Raw genomic sequence first — 12968 nt, forward strand, 5'->3', positions numbered from 1 at the left:
TTTTAAATTTTTTTTTTTTTTTTTTTTTAATCTAGAAATGAGCTGGAGGCCTTTGTGAATTCCCAGGTAGCTGTTCTGCTTCTATTCCCAGGTCTCCTTTAGAAACAAGCAGCAGCCAGCGCTCTGAACTAATCTTCACAATCACTCCAGCCTGGCTTCCTAGGTTTCACTTGGGGGCACCGCGTTCATCACTAAACCAACACATCTTTTCAGGAAGTCCCCCCTACAGGGTTGGTCATCTTTTTCAGGCTTCATAACATGCTGCCAACATGTTTTGTGTTCCCCCTCTGGTAACGGGCTTTCTAGGACCACAGCCTGCAACTGCTACCAGCTTAATCCATGGGAACGCAGGTCGTGAGATCAAACCTTCCTGCCAACCCATGACTTACAACAGCTTAAGAGCACCAGTGTCTGCTGCAGCAGTCCCAGCACCTCCGCACATACCACATATCACATTCTGGGATCCCCAGTGCATCAATCCTATTGCGCCCTGATAGTCTTGTTCACAGCCGCTAGGGCTGTTGTAGATCTGCTGAACACAAGTCGCTGACTGGAAGGGTAAGTGATGCCATTGCAGGTACAATGTGGGCGCATCTACACAAAACACTATGTCACTGTAGTGACAAGCTACAGCAACGTAGCTCATCACCATGGTGACGTAGCATCAGTGGGCACAAACCGTGGGGGGGCTGAGTTTTAGATTGCAGATGATCCAGGTCCAGTCCATGGGTGCAAATACATTCCTCTCTCTGGAACAACCTTAACACAAAACCATCACATGCAGCAAGGCTAAAAAAAAAATCTCACCACGGTATGGCCTCACTGCCTATCTTGACGCCGTTGCCTCACCAGGTTTTGTCACTCTGTAGCTTGAGTTTGCCTTTTATCCACTTCGCCAGAGCACGAGGACATACCCAAAGAAGCAAAAGCGTATCATGGATCACTGAGAGCCAAGGGAACGCTCCACCTGTCTGCTTCCCCCAATTCATCATTTCCGTTCCAGCTGCAGGCTACGGCTACAAGCTGCATAAGGAGGATGGCAAGAGGACGGCCTCTGCCACTGCATAGCTCAACAGATGGTGCAACACACGGCAGACGACTGCCTCAGTACCAAGCTGAGGGGGGCAGAGTAAAGCCACACAAGAATAATGCACCAGCCACGTAAAACAGTGTGTCCTAGCAGATACAGGAAGAGCCCAAGAGACCGGATGTCTATGCCTGACTCTCCCAGTGATATACTGGGTCACATAACAGGCCATGTTTCTTCTCTGCTCCTTGCTTCAGTTTCCCATCTATAAAAAAGAAGCAGAATTATCCTTCTGTCCTGTACAAGGTGCCTGACCTGAGCAGAGTTTGCTGTTATTATTATACTTTGTGGCCTGATGATTTTCTACTTGATCAAAGGCTCGATTAAAGCTTGTTTTTTCTCCCCAGCATTTTGGCTGGCATTAATAATGACTTCTCCCCCATCCCTCCTTCCTGTCCCTCCAAAAGAAAGTCTATAAAATGGAAAGTTTACTGAACAGTCAGAAAGTCTCCTGCCCACACACTGACAGCTACACTGTCTCGGTCTCACAACACATAACTGGAATGAATGTTTTGCTGAAAAGGACCAGTGAAAAGACAGCCACCAGGGAATGATGACTGGAAACACAGCGGAGATGCTGGCTTCCTGTTGGACAGGATGCGCCAGGCAGAACAGTGCCCTGTCTCTGATAGCAGCTAGCACCAACTGCTTCAGGAAACTCCACAATGAGCCCATCTGCGCAAGAAGCTGCTCCATGACCGCAGCCAGTTCGATGCTAACACAGAAGGGTGTATCACCTTTTAACTCCCCTGTGCAAGATGAAGTTTCATTGCTACCTGGGAGAACTTTTACAATCTTTGCACTTTCCTATTCCCAGGGAAGGGCATCTGGGCCTGAAAGCTTGCAAAGAAAGATTTTTTTTTGCTACTACTTTGTTGGTCTAATAAAAGATATCGCCCCTACCCCAAGAGTTTTGTCTGCCTATGCTTTTAGACCCACATAGATAAAATCAATACCCCTATCACCTTCCAGGCACCAACGCACTGCATTTTTCATTCTACCCCATCATTAACCATTCTTTTAATCAAAGCATGGACTTAACCCCTTATTTACACAGATTTAACTGAAAGCAAATGTGGCCCAATCTGAATACCTATTTTTTCCTGATTGCATTACCATTTTCCACATGTGTCCTCCTAGTTTGCAATGATACAGATGCAAATTTGCATCTCACAGGGTCAATGTTACAATCTTGGGTGTTTTTCCAGCAGGAAAGGTTACAGTGGCCCAAGACCAAAGGGGTTAACTGAGCACAGTGGTGATGGGGAACTAACCACAAAAGAAGCACCATTACTTTTGTTTCATTCCCCCCTTGTTTGTGAGCAAGAATCTGACACTATTTCCTGACTCACAGCTGGCTCTGTGGCTATGGAAACAAACCTGGCTGCTGGACAGTGCAACCGATGCCAAGAGGGAACTTAAGAAATAACACAGCCCCTTTGGTTTATTTTTCCTCTCTGTTTGTTAGATAGAGGTGGAAGTGGATGATGAATTTGCAGCCTAGCGAGCAAGAACACTCCAAGTCTGGGGAAATGGCATGAGTGGGAAGGAGAGCACTGCTCAGAGCTGATTGTTGGTCAATCAAGGGGTGAGATCTCATGGGATATCAGAAGAAACACAGGCCTGGGACAGGGAGAGGTAGGAAAACTATCATGAGGAGGTAAATGAGTGCCCCTGGCAGGTCAAGTAAGGTGTAACATAGCCATTATCTTAGGCAAAACCTCAGAGCAAACCAGGCAGCACAAAATACCCCTGTCCCATGTTCCTGCATCTCCAGAGTTCACTAAAGTAGCGATTCTCAACCAGGGCACCACATAATGCTAGCATGGTTAGGCATGCAAATATCATTTACAAGATCAAGCCAGAGATTTCAAAAAGGAATCCAGAGTATTAAAAAAAGAAGCCTGCTGCGTTGTGGTCTTTCTGAGTTCTCTGCAACAGAAGAATTGCTCTATTATTTTTGTAGTCATAAAAGGAGTGAAAATGATGAGCCAGGGGTGCCTTGAGTCTAGCGAGGGGTGCCCTGAGTCTAACGAAGGTGAGAACCACAGCCGTAAAGAAACAGATTTGGAGGGGGCAGAGAAACAAGGGATCTCTCAGTCAGAGAAATGCATTACCAACAAAGGAAGAGCACTTGGCTGCGACTCCCATGCTTTAGACCTGGGTTACTGACCCCTTCCAGTCCCCTTATCACTTATGTGTCCCTTGCATTCCTCCTGCCTTGGTACCACATTCTGGCCTGGTGGGGAGACAAGGACAGCCTCACTCACCCCTGCCAGCCTCCATCATCTCAGACAAAATGAAGAGTTGGCCCAGCAGTAAAAAATAGCAATGGTGCAAGAGAGAGAGATGCTCCTATCTTGCTTTACTCTGGGAGGAACAGGCTGGTCCCAGCAACTACCCCAGCCAGACAACTGCCTACGTACTTGGCTTAAAGAGACAGTAGCATGCTGGCTTTACAAAAACTTCTGATTTTCCTGTACCACCCCATACACCAGAGCTGGGCTGCAAATCACCAGGGGATTCCACATGTCACAAAGGTCACCAAGGGGGCTCAGACTGTGGTGGTGCTTGCACATGCTGTAGAAGTGGGACAGAGATTTCCTATGGCATGTGTGTGGGCAGGGGGGGACACCAACTACTGCTAATAAGCATGCATCAGCTGATCTAACTGTTTCATCTTTCCACTCCTATCATGAAATAAGAAAGCCACAATGCAATGATTTATACCTGAATGAAACTGTGGTAAATTACTGCAGTTTAACTTCCACTTATCACAGGATAGAGTGGACAGGCAAAACAGTTGCACTGGATTCAGCTGAACCTCACTCCCTTTCCAATTTTCACAATTGCTTCATCTGTCCATGCCCCCAGGCTCCATCCCTAGCTCAGCAACCGACTCCTTATGTCATCATGGGCAAGTCTCTTCCCTTATCTGCACTGCAAGTTTCCCCACCTGTAAAAGAGGGATAAAGTTTTATATTTGCTAAAATTTGAAATTACAAAGCCACTTAGCCAAGGCTCCAGGCACCCTTAACATAATAAGTTACATAATACTGTAATCAAATTAAACCTCAGCAGCTTTAAATCATGAGTTTCATGAGGACTTAACCAGCCACCTACCCCCTTCATCAACTAGCAAGCTTGCCCTCTGCCTCCCCCAGCAATGATCTCAAGGGAAGGGACACTGAGAATGAACTCACTAAAAAGTCTGAGAGGTCTTCAGACCCTGCAGTGATGGCAACAGAAGCACCATGGCAGGTAGACAGATAAAAGTCAGAAGGTGTTTGGCTCTGGGGTCCTGCTTGGGACCCACCGATATTAAAGAGATGGGTTCCTACAATGAAACTCGTCTTAACCACCCCAGGGACCAGCCAAAGCTGAATGCTGAGAAGAGGTAAAGGACCTAGAGGCCACAAGGCTCAACGAGCCTTGTAGCTCCTTTAAAGATGACCTGGCTGACTGACCAATAGGTGCGATGCACCTTGGACTGCAGTACTCTCGGGCACAATCTGGCTCCCTTGCTGGTTAGTGTTAAACCCATCCTCTGCCAGCCAAGTGCTGTGATATGCTGCTCATTCAGTGCTGCAACAGAGTCCTTGGCAAGGCTGCTCAGCAGGATGTCAGAAACCCCCTTTTGTGCACATAGCCCCACAGGACTGATAAGCCAGTGACAGCCAGAGGGATGGGCAGAGAGAGTAAGATTACTACAGAGGGGTGGGGAGACTCAGGCCCACCTGCTGCCCCTTTTCCCATGTCTGTCAAACACCTAGTGTCATGTCACAAGAGTCCTCCCAGGGCTCTTCCAGAAAAGGCCACACAGCCTATTTCAGAGCCCACTGCACTGAGTTGTCAGAGGGTCACCCCAGAAACAAGACATATTGCCCTTCCAGAGCTTGTTGGCCCAGAGAGATGGGGGGAAGCTTAGGACCCAGGTGTGGATTCCACGTGTCTCAGCTCGGACCACGTCCACAAGCAGACGGCACTGGGTGTAGAAACATTTGCATGAAGTCAGGAGCTGTAACGGACACCCCTGCAGGCGGACTGGCCAGCTGGGGTGCATCAACCTGCATGCCCTCCAACTGGCTGATGGGAACAGCAGGATCCCTCTTCAGGCCACAAGGGCAATGATCTGTTAGCTGCCACAGCCCAGGACATTCTGCTCCTGCCTCTTGACTTCCTGGCCCTGGCCATTGGTCCCAACCCTTTGACCAGTTCCAAACTTCAGCTCTGCCCATTGGCAGCGACTGCCCCGCATCCTGGTGGTATAACATACGAGGGCTGAAAACTGCACTACCTCATAGTAGTGCCAGTAATGCCATTGGCTGCCACCCTTGATCTTCTCCAAAGTCAGGTGCATTTATGGATTCAAGTTTGAGGTTCAGAGCTCAATTCAAATTCTACAGGGCTTTGGGCTTCATCTCAGTTATAAGTGCTGCTAGGAAATCACAGATGCCCTTGGACCCAGACCCACTACTGACCCCTCAGAGGCAGACCAGCATCGTCCTGCTCCTCCTATACCCAAAGAAACAGAGGCCCAGAGGGGAGGTGCCTTACACCAGGATCGTGGGCTAGGAACACTCCCAAGCTTGTGTTGTGTTGGCCCACTCCCCTCCCGTCCTGAGCTCTGCTGCAGGTTTATCTCACTTTATAACACCTGGATGCTCTGAGCCAATGGTTACATAGGCATTTCTTTCCTGAACAATTCACAAAGCACCTTCTTAGAGTTTCTTTGCTAAAAATATTCCAACCTACCTGCCTGATACACTTATGTGACCCCCTTCAAGTCTGGGCCCTGGAAATCAGAGGCAGCATCTCCTGATTATAGGTGGGACAGAGAATTGTTATCAATAAAGAATGAGGTAGAGGTATGTTGCAGCTCCTCCTGTAAGGTACCTTGTGCGTAAGACTGGCCCAAGAGTTTTCTTCCTGTGAGTTAAATTCTCTTACAAAGTCTCATAGCCTCAGTGCAGCCAATTTTCATGCCTCAGAGAATGACAGAGAGAAGGAGCGAGAGCTGGCGTGTCTGATTTCAGAGGCTGTTTTGCAAAATTCAAAACCAGTTTCTGTTTCAGAAACCCAAATCTGGCAAATGATTAAATCTCTGCATCATTTGCGATCTGAGAAACAGATCCGGCATCAGAAGGAAACTTCTCCTGCTTATACAGTCTGGGGCTGTAAACACAGACACATCGTATCATTCACAAAGATGCCAACAGTTCTTCATTGTACAGCTCTTGTGCAACTGCACCTGAAACATGCTGTTCATTTCCAGACACACCATACCAGGAAGGCTTTTCTGAACTGAAGGCAGTTTGGAGAACAGCAGCAAAAATGACTAGAAGCCAAAGTCAGGAAATGTTAAAAGCTCTTTCGCCATTATTGCTTGGCTAAGTGGCAGCATGACCACTGTCCACCTGAAGGGCAAACCACATAGGAGAGGTGCAGTCATTGCAGAGTGGGGAAGGATGAAGCTAAAAAGAAAGAGAGGAAATGGAGCAAAGGACAACTTAGGCAGGAAGTTTAGAAAACCATTGGCGAGAGTCATTAGAACAAAAAAAACGAAGGGAAGTAGTGGAAACATCACTGCTGGGGTCACTGAGTACAAGAATAGATAATGCTTTGGAGAATCTGCTGAGGAAAACAGCACCAGACCTGGAAATGGTGCAGATAAGATTCAAAGGATTTTCTCCCCTCTGACAGCCCCAGTTCGAGGATGTCCATGTGTATGCAAACAGGGAACCTCACTGTCACACTCAAGAGCTCCACTTAGATGTCCGATGGCTTGCACCTGCAACGGGAACACGGGCTCCTCACTTAGGCGCCCAACTTTCAGAAGTGCACGGTACCTTCTGATTCTGCTCTCTAGCTCCCAAATCACCAACATTATTTACCATACCTGGCTCCACAGGCCTGCATCTTCCAGTTAAAAGGCTGCCTCTTTTCTACAGATCTTAGTTCAGGCTGCAGGAGAAAATGAGTAAAAATAATTCACCCCATCTTGCCCCTGCCCTATGTTCTTGTGGGACCAATAGCTGGTTGGTGGGGTCCGAATCACTATGCAGATGATGCCGTGGTTCTCTTGATTGTCCTATTTGCTTGGAAAACCAAACTTGGAGGCCCTGAGTCAGGCCTGCTCCTTTCCTGCCTTTAAATGAAAGTCTCATTGATCCTACTTGGTGATGCATGAGCCCTAGCAGAAAATTGATACCCTCTGTACTCCTGAAAGCCATCGTGCTTTTGGCTCTCTCTATTCACCTTCCATGTTAACAGCACAAAGGACACAAGCACTAGCTGCAGGGTGGCTGGTGCCCACTGGGATCTGCTCTTTCCTGCTGGTGCATGCAGGCTGCTGATCAACATTGCTGTTTAGGACTAGGAAACCCACTGGGGTTACAATAAAGCTCCTTGATGGCTTCTTACTGGCTCTGACCAGCCTGTGGGTGCTGCAACAGCTCCACTCGCTACAGCCATAAAGAACAAGACAAAAGGCTCCTAATGGGGACTAGCATAGACATGTTCTTCCTGCATCAGGCTGGCTGACATGCCCTTTACGTGCACAATGATGCCCCTTGCTTTTTCTATTGTTATTTAGGGAGAGCCAGAATACTCACAGAAACCTTGTCCGCACCCTGCCTGGTTAGCTGGTCAGTGTCTTTCCCTCACCTCCCCCAGTGGTCTGTGCGCAGGCATTGGCACGTATCATCCTTTCTGCAGTCCCACTCCCTACTTGGTGTAAATGAAAAATGTTGCCAGTAGAAAGAACCTGCTGGGAGCAGCATCTGCTCCTTCGTTGCTTATTGACAAGCTACATTCAAAAAGTGGAAAATTCCACTCTGGAAGCAAAGCCTAAGTGACAGACGTTCCATCACCTGGTGCTAGGTGAAGCACGGGGTCCTATATTCACAGCAAGGGAATCAGAGATTGCTGACCAGTCCAGCTGAGTTCTTTCCCTAAAAAAGTCGGAAACCACTGCTACTGGGAACTATATTGCATTGACCTAGGAATCGGGGAACACTAGGGGCTCCTATGCAGGTGCAGGAAGCCTGCTCCAATGCAACTGTAATTCCAGTGAGTCTACTGGAGTGTGGAAATTACTGTGCTCCAGCAGCCTCCAGCATCACATGTATCAGCATCCTTGTGCTTAAAAATGGTGATGAGGTGCTTTAAATTAAAGCTGGTCCAATGAGCTTTAGGTCAAAGCACCCCACCACCTTTTTTCAGCGCGGGGACACTGATACATATGACGCTCCGGGAACTTTTAATTAGTGCGGCTCTTGCAGCTGTGCTAATCAAAGTCGTCCCCACCCCCCCTCCCAAAGCACACATATAAACACCCTAGGTGTGAACAAATAGGGTTCCTGTAGCTCCCTTTACCTGTCAGGCTAGTGTACGAGTCTCCCAGCATCCCTTTTGTAGTCCTGCCTCTTTACCTTCTAGTGGGGCTCAATTTTAACTCTTTAGCAGCAGTCATCAAGCAGGAGATGTGAGATTCTGGACGGCAAGCATATCTGGTCCTTCCTCTTCAAGGAACATGACTTGTGACCCCTTTTCCCCTGAGCTGATGAAAAGGCAACTGCCAGAGCTGCAAGGGATCTCCTGTTACCACAACACCTAACCCATTAGATACACAGGGATGAATGCAGCAAGCATGTGGCCTCTCTGATGTAGGCCAGGGCCTCCTATGCTCTCCATCCTGTGCTCGGCACCCACGAGGCTGTGGCTGCTCAACAGAGACCCCTTGCAGGCTGAAATGATCATTTTTGTAGTCTCTCTGGTTTAAGTCTCATCCCATGGGCATCCCAGAGAAGATCCATGCAGACTAGGAACCTCAGTCCCAGCATCAGAGAAAAGTGCTACAGGTCATGACAGTCTGATGCTGCTTTCTCAGACAACCTAGTGTCCTGTTCACAGCTGAGTGAAAATCCTCTGGAAACTACTTGGGGTGGGCACTAGCAGGGGGTGGCAGATATCCTACCTGGACCTTTGAATGCTTTGTGCAGCCATCACCGAGTAACCATATTAATAGCTCACCCTGAAAAAAACCTCAGAGTCCCTTAGTCCAACACTACCGTACCACCTCCTCTGTGAGCTGTGGCACACTGTGCCCACATATCAGTATGTCTATGTGACACAATGCAGTGCAGTCCAGTGCAGACACCTTGGCTAGAACTGGAAGCAGCATAATCGTGTTAGTGCAGTACTCGGGCTGGGCTAATATACTGGATTTTCTCACATAACCAGCAACTTTCCCTCCAAAACCAGCTGGGGAAAATTGGGGTGTGCGTTCCATGTGAGAAAAAGGGCTCCCCAGGGGTCTGGACATGTGGCAGCAAGGGATAGGGGGCACGGAGCACAGGCAGCATTATGCTCTGGGAGACATGGTAATTAGTACTGGCTTCATGTCCTCCTCACCCCACCACCAAATTTTGGGGCCCATGGGGAATTCCTCTCCCCAAATGCATGCTGGATTGGGCTGGCACATGGGGCTAGTCCTCAGCAGCAGTGCCAGGTCCAACCCAGCACACAGCCTCAGCTCCAGCATGCCAGGCTCTATCCCACACACTGGCTGCAGAGCCACATGTCTGGGCAGACTCAGCATACCAAGTGCATGACAGCTGGTGCTGGGGCCGTCCACCGAGTCAGACTCTGTATACGACTTCAGAGCCTCCACAGGATCCCAGACTGAGCATGCAGCACAAGCACCAGTGCCAGACCAGGCCCTGTTCCTGTGCAGTCCCCAACCCCAGAGATCCCAGATCTCAATTATTCATCTGTACCTCAAGATAAGCTTTTTTTCCCCTTCTTAGGGCCTTCCAAAAATAGGCTGCATGTCATATTCAGGTGGTGGGGAGAAGGTGTCACATACAAAAAAAAAAAAGTACCCTTCTTCTGAGCCAGGCAACTTAGCTTAGCACAACACTATGCTATACAGTTTCAGGTACTGAAGTTATCTCATTCAGAGTTAGCTAAGGTATCTCTACATGGCACTGTATGCACATACATGCACACATGCTCTTGCACCTTACCTGTCCCAGGCTTTTTCTGCTGGCAGACAGCAGCCACCACAGGAAATTCACCATGTTCACAGCCAGGTGTGTCCGGCAACTCTGAGTGGTGCTATTACAGAGCTATGCCAACAGAGCCTGGAGCATGCCTTTGGTGGGCACCAACTGCTGAAGGGGCTGCAGCAGCCTGAACAAGGCACAGGCATGCCTGTGTATGCCTTCGACCCACTCCCAAGGAATAGCAGAAGCCTCCTGCTGGCATAGCTTCCCCATGCAGATAAGGCAAAGCTGTAATTTAAATCAGCAGCTTATGCTTCTCCCCTGCAAAAAGCAGCTTTGCTTGTCTGCTCTTGTGGTCTGCAGCTGGAGCAGCTCTGCTAGAGGCTGACACAAGCTCAGATCCCCAATGGAGACAAGGCCTTAGCCTCCAGCCCTTTCCTATGTACCAGCTGAATGTGAAAGGCAGGCGGAGATGCCCAGTGCCTAGCTTCATCTCCAGCTTGGGGACAGGAAGAAGCCTGTCATTCCATCAGCTCTCCCGTCGGGGACTACTGCCTCTATCTCAGGCTCCCCAGGGCCCAGCCCTGAGCAAAAGCATAGGTTAGAGCAGAAGCATCTGCAGCAAGGAGCTTCTGACATGCAGTGCCCTTTGAGGGGAAGAAAAGGAAACCAACTATTCCTGCTTGCTCCATATCTTAAATGAAATCATCAGGTCTCCGCAAAATGTGAGACAGGCAGGAACAGCAGAACCCGGTGTGAGCTGCCTGCACTGAGGCAAGAGACAGAGCTTCTCCAGCACTGATCGCAACCAACTCAGTTGCAAAGAAGAGCCGCATGGAGCTGCCGTTACCGTCACAGGGCAGGCTGCCCTTTTCCATGGGCAGCACCACTGTGTGGATCTCACAGCCTCCCTGACACTGCAGTTCAGGGGCTGGAGGGGCGGGAGACCAGTGCCTATCACCAAACATTTCATGCATATTTCATTAGTTAGTGGTTTGCCTGGACAGGCCTGACTCCTCTGCCCTTTATGGAACGTCACCTCTCCGGCAAAGGAACTGCTAGCAGCGGGCATCTTCCAGGCAGCCGGCCAGGGAATGGACAGCAGGAGAAGGCACAGAAGGTCAGTGCTGTCGCCGTGGCACCATGTGCTGCAGGAATGATGCTAACGAGGGCATGGGGGTTAGGTAGGCTCTGCAGTGTGCCAGCTTAATGCTACCACACCAGGCACAAATGGAATGGGTCTGCCGGTTCCACAACCTGGTTCACAACCTGACAGGGTTAGTGAAGAAAGGGAGGTGTGAGATGGGATTGCCTGGAGCAGCACCCACAGCACCAAGCCTATTTCATCCCCTGCGTGCTCCCTGCTCTGCAAGGGAGGCAGCAGTGCTATACTGCAGGGCCAGGACCCCAGCCCTGGCATACGGCTCCTGCCCCCACTCTGTGGCTGGAAGCAACTCTCCTGAATTTATCTGGGTATCACTGGATTTTTTTAACTCCTGAGACTTGCAACACAGGCTATCAGCCAGCAGGGGAGATAGGAGCCCCTCTGCTGGGAACCCCAAGGACTTACGTTAGCCTCAAATAACAGATATTTGCCATTCTCACCTTGGCCTCTCCTTCTCTTCACTGGTCTAACCCATCTCTCTGCCTCCTCAAAGGCAGCAGTGGTTTTATGCAGGTGTCTAACCAGCTGTCCAAGCCCTGACGTCACTGTGAAATCTTACCAGAGCGGCAGATACAGACCGAGCAGGGCACTGAGACTGTTTGAATCACAGCCCTGCTGGCCAAAGGAAAACAGCAAGTTACAATTTGGCATAATTTGCTCAGGACAGGAACAAGACTGGACTGGAAGCAGGGGGTCAGATGTGGGGTGTGTTGGCAGATCCGAGGGAAAGATGGCAATAACTGAACGCAGGACAGAACTGAAGTACCTGGCAAGCTGTCTGGAGCAAGAATGCAATAGCAGGAGGGCTGCAGGTCAGGATGAGGGGCATCGGCAGAGCAAAAGGAGCAGAGGCAGAGTGGATAGAGTCAAGGAAGCAACTGCAGGCATGGGTTATAGCTGCACCTGGTGGGGGGGTGGTATTTTTGCAACTCCCTCATGCCCCCTTCCCTAGCTCTGAGATCCTGTCAACAACAATGCACCACTTTCTAGGCACTGAAATCCCCCCTCAAAAGAGAGCGGAGCTCAGAGGAGTGGAAAGGGCCAAATGCCGAGAAGCAAGGGAGCTGACAGCTGCAAAGCTCACAGAGGGATGAGGAGACAGACAGAGGTTTCCTTACCCTTTCCGAATGACGACAATGATAGCGCCAAGGAGAATAATTAAGACAACCAGCCCTCCAGCACAGATGCCCAGGATCAGGCCCATCTCCTCCGAGTGCTGGGACACCTCCAGGGGACGTTTGCTCTCTTTGCAGGCAGCTGCAAGGGGAAAAAGTACAGAAAAGAGGGGTCAAAAATTCAGATCTGACCTAGTTTCTTTGCAGCTGGCTTGGCAGATCCTTTTCCCCGACATGCACACTTGCCTGGAGAAGCACTTGTCAAGGAACCAGTGCCAGGCAGGCTGCACTCATCAAGCTTAAACACAACTGGCCAAGGCAAATCCCACACTCAAGAGGCACAGACACGTGAACATGCTGTACAGGAACACATGCATGTGCAAAAAGCTCCCCACAGACATGCAAAATGCATCCCACATGGCAAAAGCTCCCCTACAAGCATGCAGAGAGCATGGGCACGTACAAACACACCAGCTCACAGGAGCATACGTGCAAGAAAAATCCCAAGTGGACACAAACAACGCACTCTTACCTCTACATACACATGTGTACCTGCATAGTGCACACACACACACACACACACACACACACAC

At 49.5% G+C, this 12968-nt stretch overlaps 1 protein-coding gene across 2 annotated transcripts in view; it reads right to left on the reverse strand.

Moving 5' to 3' along the window:
* PTPRU (protein tyrosine phosphatase, receptor type U) overlaps positions 1-12968 on the reverse strand; it is a 246083-nt gene that overhangs the window by 85570 nt on the left and 147545 nt on the right. For both annotated transcript variants that reach the window (XM_019512143.1, XM_019512142.1), the window contains exon 13: positions 12379-12517. In XM_019512143.1, the coding sequence (XP_019367688.1) occupies positions 12379-12517 (139 nt within the window). The remainder of the gene's footprint in view (positions 1-12378; positions 12518-12968) is intronic.

Source organism: Gavialis gangeticus, unplaced genomic scaffold (genome assembly GCF_001723915.1).
Source record: "Gavialis gangeticus isolate Ggan-Ray unplaced genomic scaffold, GavGan_comp1, whole genome shotgun sequence".
NCBI classification, from domain to species: Eukaryota; Metazoa; Chordata; order Crocodylia; family Gavialidae; genus Gavialis; species Gavialis gangeticus.